Source organism: Myxocyprinus asiaticus, chromosome 47 (genome assembly GCF_019703515.2).
Source record: "Myxocyprinus asiaticus isolate MX2 ecotype Aquarium Trade chromosome 47, UBuf_Myxa_2, whole genome shotgun sequence".
In the NCBI taxonomy this organism is placed as follows: domain Eukaryota; kingdom Metazoa; phylum Chordata; class Actinopteri; order Cypriniformes; family Catostomidae; genus Myxocyprinus; species Myxocyprinus asiaticus.
In genome coordinates this window covers 10,956,694-10,984,161 of record NC_059390.1, presented here as the reverse complement: position 1 = coordinate 10,984,161, position 27,468 = coordinate 10,956,694, and the positions used below count along the sequence as shown (strand labels likewise).

The following is a 27,468-nucleotide window of genomic DNA, read 5'->3' as shown; positions in this document are numbered from 1 at the left end:
TCTTGATAAAATGAGTCGAAATTGTTGCTTAATTAATGTATAGTTCAACCTCTAGATTCTGACTGGATGAGCCGTGCTGTTTTAGAAGCCATTGTAAAATTATTATGAATGCACACAAGTGGTCACACATTTTATATTAATGCTCCAAGTTGCTAAGTTGCTTGGCAACCGCAAATAGCCTGATGTTAGGATAGGAGCATTGAGTGACTTATTACTTTATTTTGTCCCTTCAAGGTTTCATGGGAATACTGTGACAAATTTTCTTGTACTAGATTTTTGTGAGGAAGTCGTAGATGTTGCTGTAGTTTAATTTCCACCTGTAACGAATGTCTACCTGTCCAATGTACCATTGTGTGTTTCTTTGTGCATGTGGTGATCTACGAGCTCTCAAATTTTGTCTTTTTCTATGTATTCTTCCTAGTTGTCTATGTCAAAGACTGTGTAGAAGCTATTTTTGATGCACAGCATCAATCTTGAGGGTGTCTTTGTAAATATACATACATTCTCATACGCTCAATCACGTCTCTACTACCCCCTGTAGGTGACCTGGTGTGTCGTGCCATGCATCACCTTCAGCCTCTGCACATCAAGAACCCCAGCAATGGAACGCCAGTGCATCAGAACCACACTGGAACAGTGCACTGGGAACCCGAAGCCCTCTACACACTCTGCTATTTCATGCACTGCCCACAGATGGAGTGGGAAAACCCTAATGTAGAACCCTCAAAAATTACCTTACATACTGAGAGGTGAGTGTATGCTGTATATGAGAACCATAAATGTTGCCACTGTATGTCTCAATAATGCAAATAATTAAAGCAGCACAGAATGTCATGTAGGGTTAATGTAGATCTACAGTATATCTACAGACTGGAATATCATATAGGCTTGCGGGTGTAAAAGAAGAAACCACCTTGCAACTGCAAGCAACTCCCTAGCAACCACCTATATATGCCCTAGCAACAACACAGAACACCCTTACATCCACATACAAATGCCATGGCAACCACTTAGAATACCCTATCATCATTTCAGCAAGTTTTGCAGAGGCAAACGCCACACATTTTCTACTGAGGGGTATTGATACAGATTTCCATATTTCATTTGATTCCGATTCACAAGCTGTCGATTTGTTTCAGATTTCAATACGATATGATTTTGATTGTGATTCATTTGGGTATATTCCAGTTATGTCCATTTTGCTTACACGTGAAAGAATTTCTCTCTAAACTAATGCTGTAAATTATACAGAAAACCTTCTAACTTGGTACATTATGAAAATATTAATGTAGTTTAATAATTATCACAAGTTCCAGAACTTTCCAGTTCCGTTTCTATATATTTAACAGAAAAATAATCAACACAACCAAAACTGAAGTAAACGTAAAAGATTAATCTTGGTATTCTAAGAATCGATAACAGGATCATTCAAATGAAGATTGTGATTACTTGGCAAGTCAATATTGACACTGTAAGCACAATTGTAGAATTCAAGCCCTTGACAACAAGGAACATGTGATTAAGGGGCCGTTCACACCAAATATGTCACTGTGTCCATCTGTGCTGGTTTTCTATGTAAACGTGCTAGATGGATGTCATTGACCGTTGCATTGCGCCACATTATGCTGTTTTTCAAAGTCTTGCACAGAAGCGCTGTGTTTTTAAGGCCACATTCACACTAACCTGTTTTTGTTTGAAAACGGTTTCATTTCTAAATGTTTACAATTACACCTCTCATTCACACTAGAACATTGTTTTCCTCCAACGAAAACAAAGAATTCCAAAAACGCTCTCTATTTCCGCATACTTTGAAAAACTAATGAAAACGAATTAATGTGGTTTGTTTGAAAGAGGTGTTAAAGAAACCAGCAGGGGGTGCTCATGTGGGTCCTAATGCCCCAGTGTAGTGACTGGGACACTATACTGTAAAAAGGCACCGTTCTTCGGATGAGACGTTAAACCGAGGTCCTGACTCTCTGGTCATTAAAAATCCCAGGGCACTTCTCGTAAAGAGTAGGGGTGTAACCCCGGTGTCCTGGCCAAATTCCCCCCATTGGCCCTTCTCAATCATGGCCTCCTAACAATCCCCATCCATTAATTGGCTCTATAACTCTACTCTCTCCTCTCCACCAAAAGCTGCTGTGTGGTGAGCGTACTGGCGCACTATGGCTGCTGTCGCATCATCCAGGTGGATGATGCACACTGGTGGTGGTTGAGGAGAGTCCCCTGTTCACCGTTTAAAGTGCTTTGAGTGTAGTGTCAGAAAAGTGCTATATAAATGTAACGTTCATTTGTTCATTCATTCATTCATTCATTCATTCATTCATGTGGCCTGAGACACTGTGTCAGGTTAAAAGAACTTCAATTTTTAAATGCATCTTAAGACACATGCATTCTGTTCCATTTGTTGCACTGCACTGAGTTTAGAGTCTACAATGAGTTTTTTTAAAATAATTTCTTTATGCAACAACACATTCTGTCCGAACAGCTTCTTAAACATAATCTTGAATTCCCAGATATACATTTTTAGGACAGTGCAGATACAGTAGAACCTCTTGACTCCTGTTTCAGAGTTGTAGACAGGAGTAGTATTGGAATGTTTTTGGAGTTATCTCCTGCCCGTTGCTGGATCCATTGGGACATTTCTTCCTACATCACTCAGATGTGATAAAAAAAAAGTCCTCTTCCAGGGATGTGGTGGGAGACTCATGCAATGCCCGACAGAGTAGGTGCATTAGCAATCTGCCTGGTTCCCCAGAGAGGAGGTGATCTATATTATACATTTCTTACTTGGCCTGCCAAAGAAGAGTGAGAGACAAAGAGAAAGAGTGAAGAAGAGAGAATGACAGAAATAATAAAATGGATGGTTGGTGAGGACAGGAATAAAAATGAGAAGAGTGAAAATGAAGAGAGGTGGAGAAAGAAGAACCGCACAATGGAGGAAGAGAATGCAAAGAGAAAACAAGAGATCAGAGTGAAAGAGAGGTCTAGAGTGGTTCAAGGTTGAAGCTTTGGATTGCAGACTACACTTGGGTGAGCTTTTGTTGATGTGCTCAGTGACATTTCCTTTTCATGCATTCCTACTGTAGAGAGACAAAAAACATGGGCGCACAAATACACATACTGGCACTGTAGTTATCACCTTTGTTCACTCCACGCACTGCATAATTAGCACCATGAATAATGCTGAAAGATCTAGCAAACTCCTTTCTTAGATTTGAGAGTTAATTATTTGAAATTTTCTAAATCATTCTCAAGCTGGCAGTTTGCCTCAGATGTCATGTGTAGAGAAAATTTTAAATTAATATTTTGTGGTTATAGTATGTGTAGTGATAAACTAATATAATCACTAATGCCAAATAATTGGCAAATATTTGGCATTTTGGCATCTGCCAATAACATGCTTAGCTGGCTGATTAACTGTTCCACCTTGTGCTCCTTTTAAAAATGTACTGACAGCGTTGTCAAAGGTTTGTGCAGTTTTCCAAATTTAGTAATTTTAGAGTGATTGTTGAGTAAAAAGTGTCAATCTTATTTGAAACCATTAAATTGTAATAATATACAGTATATATACAGTATATATGCTTTGTACAGAAGATTTTGGAAATATTTTTTATTTCTTCCATTTAGATCAGAGTTTCCTGAAAGGCTAATTATTGACCTACAGTAAGCAACATAAATCGATGGAAAATCATGAATTTAGCTAAATGTTTATAAAGACCTTGGCATTTTTCTGGAAAACCTTATTTGATCGGGAAACTCCCTTCCTCTGGTCAACGCTTGAGTTAACAATATTCATGGCTCAGTCTATAACAAAAACCAGGCTCCATTTTTTCAGCCAGCTGTGGCTTCACATTTAAACTCTTGAGTGGAATGAGAACCACGTCCTTTTCCTTCAACATTTCATTGAAGGGAGGGGAGAGGACAAGCACATTAGTCAGGCAAAAGAGAAACATAGAAGGGTTTGTGGTTTGTTTGGGCTGAGCTCGGATTCCTGGCAGGCTTTCCTGCAGTGGGTAGGTGTCCAGGGAAGAGGAGTGTGGATCGTGCAAAGCTAGCTGTAAAGATACAGATCAGAGGAAACACAATTAGATGAAGACAGAGGGTGTACAACGAAGCTTCAGGGTGTATCCTTGTGCGACCAGGCGTATACATGCGTGGACTTGTATTTTGTCTTTGCTGTATGCAACACATTATTTAAATTAATTCAAACCGACTGATCTCAGTTCAGAAGATTCTGGGCTGTCAGTAAAGGGTTAAACTTTTAAAGTATGGAGTCATGTGACAAAACAACATGGCGCCGATTACAGCAGAGTTTGTCTTTGGGAGAAATGCCAACAAAATAACATCTGGTAAGAAACCTAATTAAGTTTTTTAATTGAAACCTGTTTGAGTCAAAAGATTACAGTCTCTAGTTTCATACCATTCAAATTTCTTTGGAAAAACACCACGCTGCTAAAAACAATGTGTACAATAGTGTTCAATAGCACTAGTTTCCCTTAGAAATCCTATATTTACTATGAATAAAAGGTACTTTTCTAACTGTTTTGAAGCCAGTGCAGACAGACAGAACACTGGAGGTCAAGTCATTCACTAAATAGGAAGCAAGGGAGCAGAGGAGCATCCTATAGCTTTCCTATGCAGACAAGTGCATTCAGTTCTAAAATCAATCCAAAAGTTTAGTTTCAGGCTGCAGATGATGTTTGCACCACTCGACATGGTTAGCAGACATGGGACAATGGCAGTTAGTACTTAGATTCAGAATTAATGATGTATAATTTTATTTTAACATGGTTGGCAGTGATTGGATGATGCTGGCCATTACTTTGAATCAGAATTCTTTATGCTAATTTCTGATTGGTCAAATTTGACAGTGCAAAGAGAGAACATTGAGATTTTGTTGCCAAAAAACATTGTTACATAAGTCATTTTTATTTGTATAGTTATTTTTTATTTGTGCTTTTCCCAATACACATTGTTACAAAGCAACTTCACAGAAAATCAGCTGTAATGTCTGTAACATCTCAAAAACATGAATAACCAACACTCCTGGAAACATAATAAACCATTTGAAAAAAAAATCGGACTTTCTATCGCTTGGTACTATTTAAAATTTCACAACTTAGTGCCGCTGTCCACATATGTGGACATAAATATTTAGGAAAACTGTTTGCTCTAGAATTATTATTATGATGATGATTTTGCATGTTTATTAGGTGCTACTAGTTACAAATCAAAAAAGGAAATGGAAAATGCTCACAGCAGTCATGCTCGGGTCTCAGGAGGGTTTGATGGTGTTTCAAGTTATTGGAGAGGAATGTCAGTCAGAACAGAACAGGGACCTGATGTATTTTTCCATACACAGAGTACACAATTAACACTCGCCAAATGCAAGTAAATTGGCTTCAGCCAGTAAATAAAAAAACAATAATAATTGCTCATCAGATGGCCGGTGAACTTTATGAGGAGCAGCAACACAACATGCTTTAAGTAGAATTATAAGAACGATATCTTATTTTCGTTAGTGACTTCCTTTTGCGGTTCAGTTAAAGACATGCAAAACATCTACTGTACTAAAGAAAACATCAGTCACTACTTTAAACTTTGACCTCAGTGGCAGATTTACCTCATGTGGTAACAGTGCTAGATTTCCCACTTTAAGCCACAAAAAAACTAAAATATCAGAAACAAAATCAAAATGATCATGATGCAGTGAGTTACACAATGACATGTATGACATGTGCTGTTTACACAAGCGTGCAAGGACAAATTAGCTGAATGATACAGCTGTCAAAGGGACAGAATTGTATATTTTTTAAATAAGCATTGTAAAATGCACTTTAATGGCAGTGCATGCACTTTTCATAATTTATAATAATAATAGTAATAATAATAATAATAATAATAATAATAATTAAATGTATAATACAATTTATAGTAATATTTATGCATGGTACATTTTCTCTGTTCACCTGTATCGTGGCCGATGTGGCAAAAAGTTCATTTTTGACCCTGCCTGCATAATTATTTTGAGGCTTGTGCACTAACCACTTAAAATGTCACTACTTAACAGTGATGTTAATTGAACAGGAATTGGGAATTATGATAACATGCTCTTTCCCACACACGGCTTGCTTTTTTAGTGCAGAGGGGTGTGTGTGACAAGTTTGACACAAAGACAAGCATTTACATTGTTGTTGTGTAGGCGTACAAGTACTATGAAGCTATTGTTTTTAGAAACTTCAAAGCCATAAATATAAAGCCCAACCCATTTCACACATTTGTTCTCATGAAAGACAGTTGCAAGTACTTCATTGTATATAGCCATCTGCATTACAAGCATATTTGTAACAGTATAAGGACAGGCAAGGAGGAGGCGGGAACTGGCTGAACATCAATGTAAAATTTTATGATATAAATGAACTTAAAACAACTTAAAACATAAGGACACAGACACACATGTAACACGGCCACGTGTCTCTCTCTCTCTCTCTCTCTCTCTCTCGAACCGGTGTCTCCGGCCCCCCTTTATCTCGCTCTCCCACTGATCATCTGATTCAGCGCCGGCCCGACCACGCCCTCCTCCTTGTCACAGTATTGGCCCATAAAACAACCTGATAAGAATAATTAACTCCAAGAAAGTCACCACAGAAGCTTCAAGCAGAAATACCTAACAAAATATGAAATTTGTGGTAATGATTATTGTGACTCACTGAATTTGATCTTCCTCATGTTGTACAACCTGTAAAGAATAGTTTTAAATCTTTTTATAAAACTAGTTTTAAGTTTAAGATCAAAAAGTCATAGGGATGGAAGGTCAGAAGCAGTTCAGCACATACTGTACTGTAAATAACTAAAATGATAGGCCATGTGCAATTAAATGTGCACTTACAGCTGTTTAATGATTTATTTATTTTTTTGCATGCTGTTTCATCTGTTGCAATGAGAGTGGGATTTTTTTATTTTTAATTATTATTTTTAATTTTTTTGTAATGAGCAGCTTGAATCTCTATGTTCATTTTCTGACTGAAAGCCTGTCATGAGGGCTACAGGTCTTTCATATGCTGCAGAGTCCAACCGCACTAATTAGATGCTGCTTAGTGCTGGTAATTAGTAGTAACTGTAATCCCAACAGAGAGTTTATTATTACTTCTCTAAAGTATGCAAAAGCTGCATGCAAACAGATGTCCCCATTAAAAAAAGTGGAAAGGTGATTAGAAGAAACAAATAAATACATTTAAAAAAAATGTGTTGACTAATGAGGTGTGTTCATATCATGATTCTGCTTAGAATTTGATTTAGTTTTGTTGTAGAATAAAGATGTTCTGATGTATCATAGGCAGATGGCGGTGCTATTTTAAAAGGGATGAAAACTAAAACTATACAGAAACTATATGAAAACCTAACATTTTCCAAAAATACAAAATAAAAACTATTTATGCAATGTTACAGCTAACTAAAACTAAACAGAAATTGAAAAAACAAATACAAAAAAAAAAAAAAAAACCTGACCCCTTCTCCTGTCACGCTTTTATTAAAGGGGTCATGACATGCACTTTTTTATTATTTTAATATGTTCCTTGAGATTCACATGTAATATTAGTAAAAAACAAAATTGTCATAAAACTAAAAACAGTCATATATTTGTAAAACATTATCATTTTCCATTCTCATTCTAACCTTCTGTCAGAAGTGCTCTGTTTTGGTGCTGCTTCTCCTTTAAGACTTGACAGTGAATGCCCACTGTTATGATTGGCTATCTGCTCTTGAATGACCTGCTCTCTTTCATTGATATCTAACTGCTCACAGCTAATGGGCGGGCCTATAGAAGTGATAAAGGAAAGTAGGCATTGATATGTTGTTGTGGCGTCTAACACAGTGTGACATCACAATGTGGAGGAAGTAGAAAATGTGTAGTTTTGGCAGCTTTGTTTCAACAAATCCTCTTTTTGCAGTGAGGAGGAAGTTTTGAGTTCTGAAATTTACAGTTAGCCTTTATAGTACAATGACCTCTTATATGTCAAAGGATCAAGGACAATTTTATTCCTCATGCCATGACCCCTTTATAGAAGCTTATTGACTTGAACACACCTAGCCATAGCCCTAAAATAAAACATGTTTATCTGCTGCCCCCACAGGCCATTCCTGGTACTGCCTCCTCTGATGGAATGGATCAGAGTGGCAGTGGCACACACAGAACACCGCCGCAGCTTCTCGGTAGATAGCGACGATGTGCGACAGGCGGCCAGACTGCTGTTACCCAGGGTGGACTGTGAGCCAAGGCAGCTGAAGTAGGCTTGGAATGCAATGACACATTCATACACAAATACAATAACACATAACCGGCATACACACTATATTCACACACACACACAAAAAAAAGCTTTAATTAACAATTAGTCAGTTGTTGACAGTACATATACAGACACTATGCACTCCATTACAAACTGCACAGAGCATCCTTAACTTCCCTTTGGTTTTAGTTTCCTAGTGCCAGGCTCTGAAGTGCTATATAAATGCCATTTTACATGGGTATAGTTGTTTTCAAGTGTGTGCTAATACCTTGAAAGATGCAGGTTGTCTTGGCAAACAAACAAAGGTTAGCTTCAGGGCTTCTTTTTCCATGGCAACAATCTTTTGAAAGAAATTTCCTGTTATTTTTTGGAGCTACAGAATATTTTCTGTTAAAGCAATGATATGGTACCTGGAATACATTAAAGAGAATAAAAGATGGTAATGATTGCATTTCAGTAAATTAGCTGTAAGGAATTCTTGCATCATCGTACAACTGCTTTGTTGATAGTCACGGAATAGCAGCTCATTTTGGACGGGTGTAATAGGTGTCTGATAACTAAGGCGGTGGCCAATAACCGATTAATCGGCCAATAGTTTAAAAAAAAAAAGTTAGTCTGTCCTTACTATGACAGGCAAAGACATAGAGGCTGCAAGTGCCCAAAATTAATAAAATTCCAGCTGCTATTAGGTCATATGCAATTATTGTTCAACCAAAATCCCAAGAATAACCACAAAAAATTAAGATTTTGTGCATAACGCGGAACTTTTAACTACAAACAAGCTCAAAACACACCAGGGCTTTTTGTTTTAAAATGAAGCCATCACTTCAGTTTATAATACTTGATTAGATAACGAAAAGATGTGCATTGAAGTGAGGATAAAAATATGGATGAATATCGTCAATCATGAAAGATTTAAATACAACAAATCACCACAAGATGTCAGGGATTGTTTTATTTAATCTCAAGAGGCTGCTGTTATACTGTAGAATGAAGTCATTCTAACTGTAGAATCCTCCAGTGCCGGCCACAGAGGAATAGGGAGGAAAAATAATTAAAAAACTACCGTCAACTATCGGCATAGATTTTTGCAGATAACCTATAGTTCCAAAAAGCAACTATCGGCACCGATTTATCGGTAAAACCGATATATCGGTCTACCTCTTGTCTGGACTGTTCTCTTCTTTCAACAGAGCGGATGATTGTTTCTGTGCCACACGGAAGCTGGACGCTGCCTCTACAGAAGCTAAATTCCTGCAGGACCTGGGCTTCCGGATGCTCAACTGTGGACGAACTGACCTGGTTAAACAAGCAGTCAACCTGCTCGGCCCAGATGGCATTAACAGTATGAGTGAACAGGTCAGAAGCATTGATATATTCACACACACACGCACGCACGCACAAACACACATGTTGGTGGGGCTATCCTTATGAGGACTCTCCATAGACATAATTATTTTTGTACTGTACGAACTGTATATTCTATCCCCTAACCCTAAATATAACCCTCACAAAAAACTTTCTGCATTTTTACAATTTCAAAAAAACATTGTTTAGTATGTTTTTTACATTTACATTTATGCATTTGGCAGACGCTTTTATCCAAAGCGACTTACAATGCCCTTATTACAGGGACAGTCCCCCTGGAGCAACCTGGAGTTAAGTGCCTTGCTCAAGGACACAGTGGTGGTGGCTGTGGGGATTGAACCAACAACCTTCTATTTACCAGTTCAGTGCTTTAATCCACTACGCCACCACCACTCCCTTTTAGGCGATTTGCTAATGGTGACACTAGAAAGGTCCTCATAAACCACATTTATAGCATAATACCCTTGTAATTACCGGTTTGTAACCTAAAAAAATGTCCTTGCAAACCACACAAACCCACCCACACACACACACACACAATCTGACATTGTATAACATTTGCATACCATTTAGGCCTGTATACAGTTAGATTGTAATTTCTTTTTACAGAGCTGTTTATTGTTAATGAGAATTTGTTAGATGAAGAATACAAAATCTGGCATTATTGCAATAAATTCAATACAACATTATTCAAGAGAACATGAAATTGTATTTGCAATTTTACTTCTTGAATGTGATATTTTCAAGTTAAACAGGATATTGCACTAGAATAAACTGTAGGGCGAGACTTGATTTTATCCATCAGTAATTGATTTGATTGTGAAAAGTTATGTATGACAGGTGTTTGGAGGGGAGGGGCAAAAAAAATAAGAGGGCTCGGTGACATCAGCCAATAAGGAAAGAGAAAGTTAACACATTTTAATGAAGAAAAAAAAAATAAGATTAACATATATTTTTTCTGAATATTAGAAAAAAAATAATATTTGAATATTATTTTGAAGTTGCTTGTTATATTCCTCATTTGAAAGTCGCTTTGGATAAAAGTGTCTGCTAAATAACAGGATGTACTGTAAATGCATATTTCAAATAGAGTGCATTGATTAGTCGCTCACAATAAGACTGGGAGTGTGTATTAAGAAAGTAAATAGGGTCAGTTTGATTTCATGTTGACTTTAATCAGGAGCGCCCTTATTTCTTATCAAAACAAACCAAAATCATTCTATTTCTGCTAAGTTATGTTGACACAGCACACAGCAACTTTTGCCCTGACAGTAATGCTTTACATTGCAGTATCCATGTTTGAAAATGAATATAATTAATTACAAAAAAGTGTGACTTCCCCTACATCTGGTTTTAATGAATGGCTTCTTAATGAATGGTCTCTCCACACATTAGATATTCAGGGATCTCCAAATTACATTTCTGCAGTATGTCACTTCAAAAGAAAAACTGTGCAGTCAGTTACCTATAATATTATATCTCTGTGTGTGAAGAAAGATAACTAGAGAGACATCTAGAGGCTAAGAGAATTAAAAAAGAGAGTTGCATGACCTTTACACAAGGAAAAGCCTTTAAATCTGAGTTGATCTGTGTAGTAATCATTCATTGAGACAGTAGTCATGACTCTCGTATTATAAATCAAATAAAGTCATCTGTATCCAGCACGGAATGCGTGTTATTGTCACAGTCTGTCTTGAAAACCGCAGCCAGTCTATGCAAAGAATGACAGCGACATGCCGGCGCTGACAAAGTGGATTAAACTAACATGTAAAATTGAAGTGACTTCGAGGCAAAACCGTAAGAATGGGGAAATGTGATGAAAGGGGAAATTGTTGAAATCCAGCTGGGAGTCATTTGAGAGGAGCTCCATCTTGCTCTGGAAGGGCTGTTCCGAAATTCGCAACATCATGCTGGTAAATATGGTACTCATGACTTCAAGTGGAGCCGTGAGGGCAAATGTTGAAGTAGGGCTGCTCTGAGAAATGAATTTCCTTCTTCATAGTGGAAGTTGTTTGCAGGGTATTTTGCTTTCGTGTTAGGTATACAACACAACATGTAAACAGACAGTGCAGGGGGAAAATATGTGAATCCTTGAATTTAATAACTGGTTGACCTTCATTTGGCAGCCACAACCTCTACCAAACGTTTCCTGTAATTGGGTAGTAACAGTCAGGAGGAATTTTGCACCATTGTTTTTTACTAAATGTTTTCAATTCAACAATATTCATGAGATATTTGCTGTGAATTGCTCTCTTGACGTCATGTAAAGCATCTCAGTCTCAATCTAAATGACTCCATTCAGAAGATGAGATCAAATTGTATGAAATCCAGGTAAATCCAAGGGCTCACAGACTTAATTTTTCCAGCAACTATCGTGGTATTAATGGTGCATGTTGTTTATAGACTGTTCAAAAACGTAACTAATTTGAATGTAACTGCCATTATGTGTCTTTATGCACTGCATTTGGTGGTCTAGAGTCTGAATTGTTTTCTGTTTAAAGTGCTTTAATAGAGCATCATCATAAAGATTACTGTTCCACTCCATTTAAATGGAGGCTTAAAAACATTCAAAGGCTATAAAAAGCTCTTATTTTTAAGAACTTTTTGCCCAATAACCCGTAACTAGTGCAGCAGTATATATAGCACAACACTAAAACTTGTGCTGTACAACAGAAAGCTAATTTTTTGGTGTGTTTTGGTGCTGTTTGTGTGTTCCCCAGGGCATGACCCCTCTCATGTATGCGTGCGTACGTGGGGACGAGGCCATGGTGCAAATGCTGCTGGATGCTGGAGCAGACATTAACAGCGAGGTCAGTATTTATTGGTGGAGAGTTACAAAGCATCTTGAGCAGCATGGAAGCGTGTTTTGCTTTGCCAGTATTTAAGGAACTGTAGCGCATCTTTTTGTCTTCTTCACTATGCTTTTTGCATGCATTTGTTATGGCCAATGGCTATATGGTAACCCTCATTCTGCGGAAACTTTCACAAGAGTGTGGGTGCGTCTCAATCAGCTTCCAAGCTCCCTACAGTATGTCGTTAAAAATGTGTTATCAATGACTTCAGGCCTCATTCTATGAATAGAATTCACACAAGATCAGTAAAAAAATATGTTTTAACTACTCAGTGTTGATTTAAAAAAATGATACGCACTACTAGATAATGTGTAATTTGTAATGTTTACCTGTTGCAGTCATGGTGCTTAAATGCTAATACGCTATACGCAGCCATAATATGTGCCGATTACACTCAGTTGTTGTCATTTATGATGACACTGGTACTACCGCTAAGATGGGTGTATAAAAGAGTGTTAATAGGCAGAATACAGAGAAAAGAATGATGATAGGCATGTCTTTGGGCAGATGTGTGAATAGCTTTCAGCAGCAGATGCGAACAATCGTACAGATGTAGGTAATTTTGCACCAACTCGCTAACAACTCTGCACACCGGTGTGTTCATGTTGACTCATCTTAACTGACTGAACAGGAATTAGCTGTCTGCCTCAAAGTAGGTGAAGGACCAGGTCACAACTCTGAAGTGTATCAATGGCAGTAAGAAGGTGTTTAGCAGCCGATACAAATGTTTCCTAAAAGATCGCAGTGGCAAGCTGTTACGAAACACAGAAACAAAGTCAAAAGCACTTTTACCCCCAAAATTCTCAGTATCGTAATGCGTATCTACTTACCGTAATTATTTTCAATAGTGATTCTCATGACCCAAATTCAATTAAATTTAAAATTAATTTAAATCAGCATAAATTAAAGGCAGCAACAAATACTTCTATGATGTATAAATACTTTGAAATTTGTTTCTTCACAATCTTTTTTTCACATTACAGTAATGAGAATGTGTTTGGGAAATGTGTTAAATTGTATTGAAAATAATGTCACATTGCAAAAAAAATGGTAAAACTTTACAATACTGTATGGTTCTATTCATTAACATTAGTAAATGCATAAAGTGTCATAAACTAACAAAGAACTAAATCTTTACATAATTTATCAATCTTGGTTGATGATAATTTACCTATAAAAATGCTATTTTTCAGTGTTTCATTCATAATGCATGAACTTACATGCAACTTTTCATTTAAAAAATGTATAAGTATATATTGAAATGAACATTAACCAAGATTAATTAATGCTGTAAAAGTATTTATTATTGTTTGTTCTTGTTAACTAATGTAGTTAAATAATGTTAACAGATACAACCTTACTGTAAAGAGTTACTCACAAAAATATAATGGTTCTCAAATAGACATTCACCTCAATATATTAGTCACAGCATGATGTGATATTGTGCATTTTTACCTTGTGTGTATTCTTCATTTGAATCTTGAAGTACTTCTTTACATGGAGTCGTTGACTTGGGCACAAAGCACCAAAATAGCAATGTTAACTTGTTTTACAAATTGCTTAGGGCTAGAGAAAGTCCATTATCGAGTGAGCAGACACACAGTGCTTCCAAGTCAGTTTTGCAGTATCAATTGTTTAATCCTAATCTCAACAGTCTGTTCCAAAAGGTCATGCTTGCCTAGACATTCACAGATGCTTGCATAATTTAACATCGACTCAACTCTTTATGCAGCACAGTTGTAAGCGTTAACGCCAGACAAGCCTACTTTTTTCGTGTTTGGTGCTTTGTATTTGAGTCACCGCTCACTTACTCCTCTAGCGTTTGAACTCGCTGCCAACTATCTTTCCTGCAGTCTGTTTTTAACCGCTATGAAAGTATGAACTAGATCCTAACACTTCAAACTCTTCATGGTCAGGATTTGGACTAAAGCAAGAAGGGCATGTAGGAGTTGTCCAAAGGAGAGTAAACAAATGTAAACTCTAGTTATTGATTAATGTGGGATGGATGGAAAAACAAAACAAGCACAGACTTTTTCTTCTGTTTTTAACTTGAATTAACAAAAGAGCCAAACGGTGGAAGAACTTTCCAGTTTTCTACTTATTCACTCACTCACTCACTCACTCATACCTTCCCCTTTTTTCTTTCTCGTACTCCTGCAATTCCACGTTCTGGTATATAATGGCTGAATTTTTCTCTCCCTGAACTTCACCTATATGACCTCCCAGGTGCCCAGCTCACTACACAAGCACCCCTCAGTTTATCCCGACACCAGGCAGGGGACGCCACTCACATTCGCCGTGTCTCACGGACACGTCCCTGTCGTTCAGGTAGTGACGCTGTGAATGATTCGATGCCTTCCACCTTTGCACTTTCCTCTGTTATTATTATGATGTTATCATAATAATAATGGCAAAAGAAACAGTTTGATGTTACCCCCTGTTATACTTTTGTGGCCTGGATGGGACTGCCCAAGTGGAACTTGAATTGGCATGTGTAAAATAGAGGGAATAATCCAATTATCCTTTTAATTATATCAAGAAAAGGCCAAAAGTGTCAAGGAAGATAGAGAAAGGGTTTGTCAGAGGGCAGTTTGTGCATAATGTTTTATTCCAAAGTGGAATAAAGTCTTATTTTAATTCTAAATAATCTTCCACAAATAGAAGTGTTGTACTGATGACCTACTAAGGTCCACTTATATACTGTAGCTCTTCCAGGAAAATGGAAAGGCAAGGTGATATTTCTTGGGGTGCTTAATCTCCCAGAAGCCCACATCCCCAGCAGGAGATGTATTATCATTAAAATTTTCTGTTATCACCATCTTCTTGTGTTTTTCCCCATCACTTTTTCTCCACTTAAAGCATCAAGTGAAATAAATTGTGAACAGATTACCATAAAAATATTTTACCATTAGGAGGTGTTTACCAGGGGCAGAATAATTTAATGCAAATTCAGCATTTGTATTTACCAATTCCTTGGTAATATTAAAGTGAAATCCCCAATTACAGTTCTATGTGTGATTCATAATGCTAATCTTCTACTTTTCACCTTACCGAGCAGCTTCTTCTCGATGCTCGAGCAAATGTAGAGGGAGGGATTCAGGATGGCATGGAGAATTACACAGAGACTCCATTACAGCTGGCATCTGCGGCAGGTACAATGAAAACCCTCACCAACACATTAAATTACTTACTAAAAGCACTTAACTTTATTAGTGAGCAGAAATCTTTTTATATTCATTGGGGTGCAAGAGTCCACATTAAAATGGACTGAAAATCTCATTTAAACCTAGAAATAAACAGAATGTGTTCAGATTTTGAAAAATTTAAAAGCAAAAAACTTTTGATTTTGCACTATACACAGAGGGCCCATTTTTGAATGGTTCCTTTCTGGTTCGTTTGCGCATCTTGAAATTGTGGCAAAATAGTCCTCGCAGACTGTAATCACATTATACTTTTGTGCCCCATACTGATTCCAGAGCTCTAATTGTATTATACAGAGACTGGCATGGTGGCAGCATTCTCAGGAGCCCTTTGCAAATTTGATAATGAGCCTTAGCGACACCAGTTTTTTTTATTAAGTCACCAGTGTGAATATGACACGTCCACGTGGTAAAATGATGTATGGAAACCACTGCCAAATGAGATTTCATAATCTCAGCAGTGGCAATGCTATGAATATGAATTGATGTTTATTTACATTTGCCAAGTGTTTGCCAGCATAATGTTGAAAATTACCTGTCTAACCCACTTAGCATACAAACTCTTTAAGAATTGGGTAATTCAGGTTTCAGTCAGGTGGTAATGGACACTTTCTTAGTGTGACAAAAAGAGATGGCGTGTACAAAAATGTTATAATTTCATGCAGCCTTGTAGAAAAGAAATGAAGGAAAAACAAGCAATCTGATTGAACAGAAATGTCTAGAAGAAGATTTAACTGTAAGACCGTGCTACCCAATAGAAATGGTTGTGAATGGGATTGTTTGAGCCTCATCAGATGCAAAACTCATCAGGGCTTATTGATTCCGCCTCATTTGCTGAATGTTTGGTCAATTTCCCCCCGTGTTAGCATCTGCAGGCTTTTTCTTTTAATGTGGAAACACTTTCTCCTCATTACTCCAATGTGGATGTGCACAGGCAGCCTGCTAATTTACATTAGCAAATCAATCTGGGAATGGCCTGCTTGTCTGTCAGATACAGTTCCACCGCTTCTTACTTGCACATTATATGTTATTCAAGTACCCGACAGCTGTCACGGAACACAGACTATCACCTCACGCTGAAACTTTCGCACCAACGATCGTGGAGCTCTGCGTAGGGCAGGGGTGTCAAACTCGGTTCCTGGAGGCCCACAGTCCAGCAGAGTTTAGCTCCAACCCTAATTATACACACCTGAAGCAGCTAATCAAGGTCTTCAGGAGTGCTTGAAGATTACAAGGAGGCATTTTGGAGCAGGGCTGGAACTAAACTCTGCAGGGCTGCGGCCCTCCAGGAACTGAGTTTGACACCCCTGGCGTAGGGCATCAATTTGGCCAGCGGCGGACCTGGCCGGATACTTTTTTAGTTAATTCCTGTAGCTGAACTGGTAGAACATATCGCAGCCATCACGAAGGTTATTGATTCAATATACCAGGGAACACACATATAGATAAAATGTTTACCATGTTACAACTTGTGTATGATAAGGCTATAACAAAAAAGAGATAAACAAAATCCACAACTTCTTAACTTAAAGAAAATTGAAATTAATTCACAAAACTTTTCTCATATAAGCTCCATGTGTCATTATAAACATGGCAGAAAGGAGTATTTAAAAAATCAAAACTACTTTCTCCCTAATGCATTGGTAATCTTTTTATTTTTTTATTTTTTTTATTTTACTAAAAAACATGGTTTATTAATTATTTAATTTAAACACTGCATTTTCTGCTTCATGTTATTTTTTGTTCAACTTTTTGAAGTCAAGTTTTATTTAAAAAAAAAAAATTAACAAAAGTAACACTTCTCATATAAAAGAAAATCTGAATTAACTTTCTCACTAGGCCTACCATTCTGTAATTTTCTGTATACTTTTTGTGTTTAATTATATACTGTAATAATAAAATATCCAAATTATAAAAAAATTAAATGTGATGCTTTTTGCAGGAGCAATAAAAAAAAAAAAATAAATAAAATAAAAAAAAAGCACTATAACATATTTCATTTGTGAAACACAAGGATAAGGGATGAGAGGATCGTGATTGTGACTGTAAAGCCCCAACAGGACATAAAATCACCATAAGTCATCTATATCACTGCTGCATTAATTTACATGTCTTCTAAATCCATATGATAGCATTGTGTGAGGAACCGGTCGAAATTTAAATCTTAATTCACTGAAAATCTTCCTCTTCACTTATTCAAATCTGGCACGTACACAAGAATGTCTTGTTCATCAAGTGCACTTGAAAGTCAGTGAGCGCACCTGACACCATATAAGGACGGAGCAGAAGAAATTGTATCTTGTATACCCCCCCCCCCCCCCCGGTATAAGGTATACAAGAAAATGTGGGCAAACAAATCTAGAGGCAAATGTCATATCTCTCAAATACAGTCAGTAGCAAAAGTCAAGCATAACAGCAGTCAGAATGAGTTACATGAACGTGTTGGATTGTGTTTTAAAAGCATCTTTTAAAAGCCAGCTGTATCCAAAGGCTGCACTAATCAGGAGTGGGCATGTTTGATAGGATGGAACCACCTGTAATTTGTCAAAATAGTACTAAAAATTACGACTGGGGTCGTAACAATCTTGAAGTCACTGTTTAAAAGCATCTGCTAAATGAATTAAATGTTAATTGCCTTTTGGGTTTTAACAGGCAACTTTGAACTGGTCAGTCTGCTTTTGGAAAGAGGAGCAGACCCATTGATTGGCACCACTTACCGTAATGGGATTTCCTCTGGCCCGCTGGGCGAAATGAACTCGTACAGCTTGGCAGCAGCACACGGACACAGGTAATGTGCAACCAATGACTCAACAGCAACAGTGATTACTCACATATGTTAGAGACAGCACATTACCCACCAGCACAACAGGGAACCAAACTTTCATTACTGCATTGACACATTTGTCACCACGCATCATTATTCCTGTTTAGTTATACATCAACCTGACTGCAAGAACTTAATATATCAGATCTGACCTCTGATGCGCTATTATTGGCAGACATAAAAAGCTTAGCTGGTGTTTCTGGCCACAAAAGTGTGTGTAATTTACTGCCATAAGTCCAGCCCCATCACTATCCATTGCTGGTGAACTGTATGGGTGACTGGGTGCTCACTCATTCAATCTCACCTATGCCCAGCACTGCATAATGAAAGCTCATTGAAATTCACAGTGCATGCAAGTGAATGAGAATCCAGAATACTACATGTCCAACTCGCCCACCTCTGCGATATTAAGGCAATCCGTTATAAAGGACGTCTGAATGGGAGATGTATCGAGGTCTGAGCCAGAACTGAATGTTTTTGTTGGGCATCAAGTTCCTTAGGTGTTTGCCGAGGTGTATACAGTGATGATTTGTTGTTAATGCAGATTATACTGGTCGTTGAGAGCACTGGTACTTTTTATTAAATAAAATGTCTTCACGCAAACACAGAAGCCTGAGAACTTGCGACAAAATTGAACAGAAAAAAATATTTGAATGCATTGATAAATGAAAGTCATAAACACAAATGTGCTCTGGGTGTTTCACAGATAAGCTGTTTAAAACACTTTTTGCTCATCAATATCCACTGATAGAAAAATGATGCAAGCAAGTAATCTTCATGGCTATGTAAAACAATCTGTCTTTCTTAGAAGTTTTGTGCTCTCAAAAAACAAAAAACTTTCACAGTCAAACCTGCCTTAAAGGGATAGTTCACCCAAAAAATTACATTTTGTGGAACACAAAAGGAGAATTTTGAACTATCTTCACACAGCTCCTTTCCATTCAATGAATATCAAGCTCCAAAAAGAACAAAAAACTCATAAAGCACCATAAAAGTAGTCCATATGACTCGTGCACTCTGTTCCAAGTCTTCTGAAGGCAGACAATTTCTTTGAGTGAGAAACAGACTGAAATATAAGTTGTTATTCTTTGATAATCAGCCTAAGCTCTGGAATCCTATTCATGTCTGCGCTGAGATTAGAAAAATATCTCAGCTCTGTAGGTCCATACAATGCATGTGAATGGTGATCAGACATTAGTAGGTTCAAAAATCACATAAAGGAAACATTGAAGTAATCCATATGACACCAGTGGTTAAATCCATATCTTCAGAAGCGATATAATAGGTGTGATTGAGAAACAGATCCACATTTAAGTCCTTTTTTTACCCAAAATCTTCACTTTCACTTTAACTTTACATCTGAAAGTCACATGTGGTGCCTGTTTAGTTTCACTTTCACATCTGAAAGTTAAAGTGGAGATTTAGAGTAAAAACGGATTGAAATATTGTTCTGTATCACTCCCACACCTATTATATTGCTTCTGAAGATATGGATTACTTTTATGTTTCCTTTATGTGATTTTTGGAGCTACAAAAGTCTCATCACCATTCACTTGCATAGTGAGGACCTACAGATGTGTTGAGATGTTCCTCTAAAAATCTTTGTTTGTGTTCTGCTGAAGAAAGAAAGTCACACAGATCTAGGATGGCATGAAGATAAGTAAATTTTATTTTTTGGTGAACTATCCCTTTAATGTCCTTTTTGGAGCTTAATGAACTGTTGTTTTATGGAAAAGAGCTGCATGAAGATTCTTCAAAAATCTTCTTGGAGCAGCATACAGGTTTGAAACAACATGAGGGTGAGTAAAAAAAGATATAATTTTCATGTTTGGGTGAACTATTTGTTTAATGAATGTACTGTAATTACCTGAGTGAACTGATAACATGCACGTGCTCCTGCAGGAACGTGTTCCGGAAGCTTCTGTCTCAAGTGGAAAAGGACAAGGGGGACGTGCTGTCACTGGAAGAGATCCTAGCCGAAGGCTCTGAGCCAGGAGAGAGGAGAGTGCCACAGACAGAGGCCACCCTCCGGACGGGCAAGGCCAAACTAAGGGCCCTCCGCGAGGCCATGTACCACAGTGCCGAGCACAGCCATGTGGACATTACCATAGACATCCGCAGCCTGGGTTAGTAAAAACACTGCACGCTTACCACAGGACCTGTTTATACCTGGATTTAAGATCCGTCTCAGGTGATCCAGTCACAAGTGATCAGCCGAGATGTATGGCTGTTTACACCTGGTAGTAACATGCGTCTCAAATGCATCTCCTGTGATCACTTGCATTCGGATTTCGAGATAAAGGTCTCCAATTTTGTGACAACAAACATCACATATTACATCAATGTGTTGCCTGTTGATAAAGTACAAAACACTTGAAACTGTCGAAAAATGTTAGAGTGCACGATCACAACTCGGATCAGTAGCTGTGGAGCACCACTGCTGGAAAGTGGTGCTGGGAAATACTCAGTCACATGAGTTTTTGACAACCTCTGTATTATCGAATTACAAAACATTTTAGAGAATATTTACACCTGCATTTAGCATTGTCCACTTGTGATCAGATCACCCAAATGAATTTCAATACCAGGTGAAAACAGGGCCATAGACATTTACAGCCTGCCTCAGTTCTGTCATGCAGCGATCTCCATATCTATCCACTTCTTGGAACAGCACTGACACTGAGTATTTAGTTTCAATATGCATCGCAACACACATTATACATGCATTCAATATACAGTAGGCTGATGGAAAGATCGATTCTGAAGTGTCACATACAGTAGATTAATTGATTAATTGATTGCATATGCAGGCGTGCCCTGGACCCTGCACACATGGCTCGAGTCTCTGCGTACGTGCTTTGTGCAGCAGCGCCGACCTCTGATCCAGGGCCTGCTGAAGGACTTCAGCTGCATTAAAGAAGACGAGTACACAGAGGAACTCATCACACATGGACTGCCACTCATGTTCCAGATCCTCAGAGCCAGCAAGGTGCATTCTCACTTCTTTATTACATCATATAAGAAAACATGCATTATGTAGATGACTCTTAAAGCGACAGTTCACCCAAAAATGAAAATTCTGTCATCATTCATTGTCACCTGATATATTCTTCCAAACTCATTTTATGTGGAAGATAAAACACCATTCACTTTTATTGTATGGAAAAAAAGATGCAGTGAAAGTGAATGGTGACTGAAGATTACACTTTACCTAATATCTTCTTTAGTGTTCCATGGAACAAAAAAAGCAATGGAACAACATGAGGGTGAGTAAATGATGACCGAATTTTCATTTATGTGAAACTAGCACTTTAATGCAAATTTCTCTAAGAGTCCCTCTGTATTGCTAGCTCTAATATTGAAGTGTTTTATTTTTACTGTCAATTTACCTTTTAAATTATTTTGCAACACTTCAGAATTTAATGACCCTCGTAAGTCTTTGCGTTGTTGTTATCACTGTGCTGCAGTCCATGACTCTGAGCAAACAGGCAATCAACATCAGCCACACCAGGTTCAGCTCTCTCTGTAATTAACATGATAAAACTTCTAATTACTGCTCATCATAAGTGGTGTGTGTTGGCTTTACCGTAGGCTTGAATGCACTTTACTTTTAGAAAACAGAATTTAGGGTCTAGTTACACCCTGTGTGTGTGATCTGCAGAACGAAGTGATCAGCCAGCAGCTGTCGGTGATCTTTACCCAGTGCTACGGGCCTTTCCCAATCCCCAAATTAACAGAGATTAAAAAGAAGCAAACATCTCGTCTGGGTGAGTACATCAGCTGTAGTCAACATGATATTAATATGGATTCTATTTACTTTCCAATTGCATGTTTCTGGTCTTATTGTGAATGATTCATTAGTGCTCATTAGTCTTTGTAAATTTGAATTGTTTTGCTCTTCCACTGAAATGACTGTCCTTTTCCACTGATGTCACCTAGACCATGCATGCTATTGGATAATGTTAACCAATAGTCAAAAGCTATTTATCTTGACTGTATTTTTTCAAACTCGCATTCAGGCTGCATTGCCTGAAGGTTTCATCCTTGTATGGAACTGCCACTTTTCACAATCGAATTAAATCTCGATGGATGAAATCAAAACCTGCCCTGCATTTATTTTTGTTGAATATCACGTTTAAGGTCACATTACAGAAATAAATGGGTTGCGAACGTGGTTTCACATTGACTTTAAGTTTATCTTCAAAACTGACTCCAGCTCTGCTCAGCTTCTTCCATTATTAACAATGACCATATTGAGCAATGCCTGACACTTGTCCTTGTGTGCCCTGAAAGTCTGTCTAGTGTATTGACTAAGGCAGCTCAGTGCAGTGATCTAACTACTGCATTTATTAACATCGTCTCACCAATTAATTCTGGGTTTATATAAATCCCAAGTTGATTCAGCATTTTACACTGATCTTTCCCAAATAGTTTCACTCTAAGCAGAGGAAAGTGCAATAAATGAATTTTCGATTTCAGTTCCAATTGAATTAGGGTTCATAAAGTGTTGGAGGAACGCTTGTGCCATCTAGGCTTTAGATTAGGTATTGCATGCAATGGACCGCAAAATAGACATCCTTTACATGCTCTCTGACTTTCTAATAGTCATGACAACCTTTCAAACACAAGACATGGTACCAAGGGCGTAGCCAGAAAATTACCTTTGGGTGGGTCTCAATATAAATAGATGGGCCAAGTTATTTATTTATTTATTTATTTTTACCACATTTCCCTTAACAACAGAGAACTGGTGCATTCCAACATTTTTTTATTTTTTTTTTATTATTTTTTTTTTACTATTTTATAAATATATATTTGAAGTAAAAGAATAGTCTCTAACAATCTAGGTGGGCCTGGGTCTAATTAGGGTGGGCCCATCCCGGCCCACCCTTGGCTACGCCACTGCATGGGTCTACCTTCTAAATCATTAAGTAGTTTGTATAATAACTGTTGTGTGGATAAGATGCAATGTGTTATGTCCTCCAGATCCCCACTTTCTCAATAATAAAGAGATGTCTGATGTGACATTTCTGGTGGAAGGAAAACCCTTTTATGCCCATAAAGTGCTGCTCTTCACTTCCTCACAAAGGTACGTCTCAAAGTATAATACTTTAGAATTTATTACCTTTACAGCTAAAAATGCACTTTTACACTCAAAAACGGCTGAACTGTGCATCTTTAAACACATGTTGTAAAACTTGTATGATTTTTAGAAGTTGTCTTTTAATAATATATTTAGTTGGGGAGACCAGGCAATTGTATAATTTTTCAATTTTCCCTCATAACTCACATACTTTTACAAATCTACCTGATTTCCTTCGGTGTAAGAAAAATACATATTCCCTAACAGTAATAGAATCATTAAAATATTCATAGTGTGAAACTATGAATATTTGAACATATTCAAAATGCATTGAATATGAGAAGTCAAGAGTGTTGCATTGACCCCCATTACAAGGTTGTACATTATTAACCCACTGTATCTCAAACATGAGCATATACACCAAGTAATCATTGCTTTATTATTGAATATTTATAAATATATACTACTGAAAAGTTTTTGTTTTTTAAATTGTAAAATATTGATCAGCTGATTAGTCAAGATTAGCCTTGATACTTTAGTGAAATAATGTTTATTACATTTTCTCAGATTCAACCTTTCAATACTTTTAATAAAAATACACTCAGTGCTTTCAATAAATACTTATCAATAATTTCAGTAGCTCTTGGATGGTAGCTACCAGTTAAAGTGTTTGCATCTGTTTTAAAATTAACTTTTTGCCATCAACCTACAGATAAAATACTTGTAAGTTTAAATTCAAAAACATTACAGCTTTAGACAGCAGAAGAATATGACTTGACATCCAAGTCAATTCAAGTCATTTTTATTTGTATAGCGCCTTTCACAACACACATCGTTTCAAAGCAGCTTTACAGAAAATCATGCATTAACAGAAAATGAAACCATAATATCTATAAAGTCTTCAGTGTGTAGTTTGATCAAATACGATTGTGATTTGTGTTTAAAAATAAGTAATTAAGTAATAATTGTATTTAGAACTCCAGTGAGCAAGCCGAAGGCGACTGTGGCAAGGAACACAAAACTCCATAAGATGTTGGTTAATGGAGAAAAATAACTTTGGGAGAAACCATGCTCACTGTGGGGGCCAGTTCCCCTCTGGCTAAACATCATGAATATAATGCCAATATTACTTATGTATAGTGCAAGTCATGGTTTACAATTATTAAACTAAGTGTTAAGGGTCAGTGTTTAAACAAAGATTTTGTATGAACTTTAAGATTAATGACTAATGTCTTTGAAGTTCATCCTGGATTAACTGCAGAAGTTCACATAGATGCATTGTCTTTTGTTAGTTGGCTGATGAAGACTTTTGTTGGCAATTAATTGATAGTCTGTGTATTCCATTTCAAGAGTGCAGTCCATCATTAGACCGAGGTGATTCAGGCAGAGATCAGTGAGGTGCATCGCAGTTCAACCGGCCGGTAATTTCAGTGAGGTCTATCCTAAATCCAAGGTTCAGGCAATGGCATATGAAGTATCCCATGTCTTATGGTTGGAGTTGGCATCAGTTCATCCTCAGAAGTCCATCGTAATAGACTGAAGTGATGTTTGGCTGACATCCAGAAAATTTTCTTTATACATCTTTTTTTTTCTCAAAAAAAGTGAAAAGATCACAATATTTTTCTTAAGCAGAGAGAGAGAGAACATTACTGAGGATTTGAGGAATCAGTGTAAGTCAGCTTTTCTGTGACTGAAGAAATGCATGGTGTTATATTTAGCCTTAGGTTTTAGGGTTAGGGTTGGGGGTTAAGGTTTCCATTTGCCCTTACAATATGGCTTTTAGAAGATGTTCACGCCATTTCTCTTTCTCTCTTTCTGCCCATCAGGTTTAAGTCTCTGCTTTCTAACAGACCAGCAGCTGAAAACACATGCATCGAGATCAGTCATGTCAAGTACAACATTTTTCAGGTTTGAATCCAGTGACTCACACAAAACCCCTTCAAACTTCTGCCAGCATCACTGACAAACCACCTTAACCTAATTCCCATCTCTGTCTGCCCGATTTGGCTTAATGACTGAGACTATATCTGTGCCTTTGTGATAAGTGCAAAGCTCACCTGTCTTAAAATTGCTCATAGAAGTTCTGCTATAACTTACTGAGAACTGTGTGCGCTATGTGTTTCAGCTGGTAATGCAGTACCTCTACTGTGGTGGCACCGAGTCTCTGCACATCAGGAACACTGAAATAATGGAGGTATGAAATATTTTCTCCTCTTTCCTGTAAGTGTGTGTATTTGGGGAATTTCTTTTAGTAATTTTTGGGTGCAATCTGTTAAGGTTTGTCTTGTGTAATCCTGCCTCTTTCCTCCTTACCCCTACCCAAAGTGGCCCATCTCTGCTAAATAGTCTCTGATAAATCTCATCACTCATAGATCACCATCTTTACTGGATGGGAGATCCTTTGTGCATATCACTGCAGCAGAGGTGTTAATGATCAACATTTATGATCTTTGAATAATTGATTGCCTTTGAGTGTTATAAAGCTTGATGCGCTCGGCTCATTAATGGTCCCTCTGCTTCAAAGCTCTTGTCTGCAGCCAAGTTCTTCCAGCTTGAGGCTCTCCAAAGACACTGTGAAATAATCTGCTCCAAGAACATCACTACCGACACCTGTGTGGACATATACAAACATGCTAAGGTACATTTAATGCTCAGAAGAAAGCTGGATAATGAATGTTGCTGATATGTTGTACTTTTATACCTACTGTATGTTTTATAGCTACTGTAAGTGCGAACTGCTTCATCAATGTTTAAGCAACCAGATGTTTTTCCATTCACATACTTATAATTTATGTTACTCTATTGGGCTTTTCACACTTTAAATAGTTAACTCAGGGTGTTTAACCCTGGACTAATGTAATCCTGGATTATCTGGTTCCTTGTTTCACACTATTCTTACTTTACCCTGCGTGAGTAATTAATTCTGAATAGTCAGGTTTCGACATTTCACAATGTGCATTTGTAAACACTGAGTTAACATTTTTTTGCATAGTTCTTAAAAAGGTAATCCACTACAAAGTACTAATTACTTCTCTAAAATGGTAGATTACTTTGCTGATTACTTCTTTGAAATGTAATAACATTACTTATTACTTTTAAGTAATTAAAATCCGCTAAACTAATTCAAAATAATGTCTATGTCCTCCTTGTTCATTGTCACACTCAGCAGCATGTTTCTCACTAAAAATGACTTCTTAGGGGCTGCATGCCGTTCAGCTGTCACAGAAACAGACAAGTGTATGAACATAATTCATGTTTTGAATGTATTCTACAAAAATAATACAATTTTAGAAAAATATGTAACCTAAAACACATTTAAAAATTATTAATTGAAAATTTGTAACTGTAATCTGAATTCAAGAATTTAAAATCGAATGCGATACACTACTTTTTCCTGTAAAAGAGTAATTGGAATACAGTAACTCATTAATTTGATTGGGCAAGTATAGCATGGAACCCATTTTAAATACTGTCCATCCATGCATATGTGACTATGTGAATCTGCTCTATTTGTCTTAAAATGATCCTGTCTCTTAGGGTGCTTTCACACTTGGTTCGATTGCTTGGACCGAACCCGAGTTCGTTTCCTCCCCCTCCCCCTGCCCCCACTGGTCTCTGTTCACATCATATTTTTTGGGTCTGAACCACGGTCCGATTACGTCATCAATGTGAGTACAAGCGGCAGCTGTTTACTACTGTAACTAGGCAACAACTCAAGAAGACATCAGCTTTGCTGTGTTATTGAAGTATTCATCTCTTTTACCACCAAAACTTTACATGCACAAAACAACAAATATATTTGTCTGCCACGGATGCATTGAATGTGCAATGATGTGAAGAATATTAG

At 37.4% G+C, this 27,468-nt stretch overlaps 1 protein-coding gene across 2 annotated transcripts in view; it reads left to right on the top strand.

The window, feature by feature from the left end:
• Positions 1-27,468, top strand: part of LOC127436380 (ankyrin repeat and BTB/POZ domain-containing protein 3-A-like) — a 187,003-nt gene that overhangs the window by 154,378 nt on the left and 5,157 nt on the right. The window contains exons 3-16 of one of the 2 annotated variants that reach the window (XM_051690476.1): positions 542-749; positions 8,139-8,291; positions 9,488-9,653; positions 12,383-12,472; positions 14,741-14,842; positions 15,573-15,666; positions 18,367-18,502; positions 20,441-20,664; positions 21,349-21,527; positions 22,200-22,305; positions 23,525-23,627; positions 25,448-25,529; positions 25,747-25,815; positions 26,146-26,259. In XM_051690476.1, coding sequence (XP_051546436.1) covers positions 542-749; positions 8,139-8,291; positions 9,488-9,653; positions 12,383-12,472; positions 14,741-14,842; positions 15,573-15,666; positions 18,367-18,502; positions 20,441-20,664; positions 21,349-21,527; positions 22,200-22,305; positions 23,525-23,627; positions 25,448-25,529; positions 25,747-25,815; positions 26,146-26,259 — 1,826 coding nt within the window. The remainder of the gene's footprint in view (positions 1-541; positions 750-8,138; positions 8,292-9,487; positions 9,654-12,382; positions 12,473-14,740; positions 14,843-15,572; positions 15,667-18,366; positions 18,503-20,440; positions 20,665-21,348; positions 21,528-22,199; positions 22,306-23,524; positions 23,628-25,447; positions 25,530-25,746; positions 25,816-26,145; positions 26,260-27,468) is intronic. The other variant, XM_051690477.1, reaches the window with a different exon arrangement.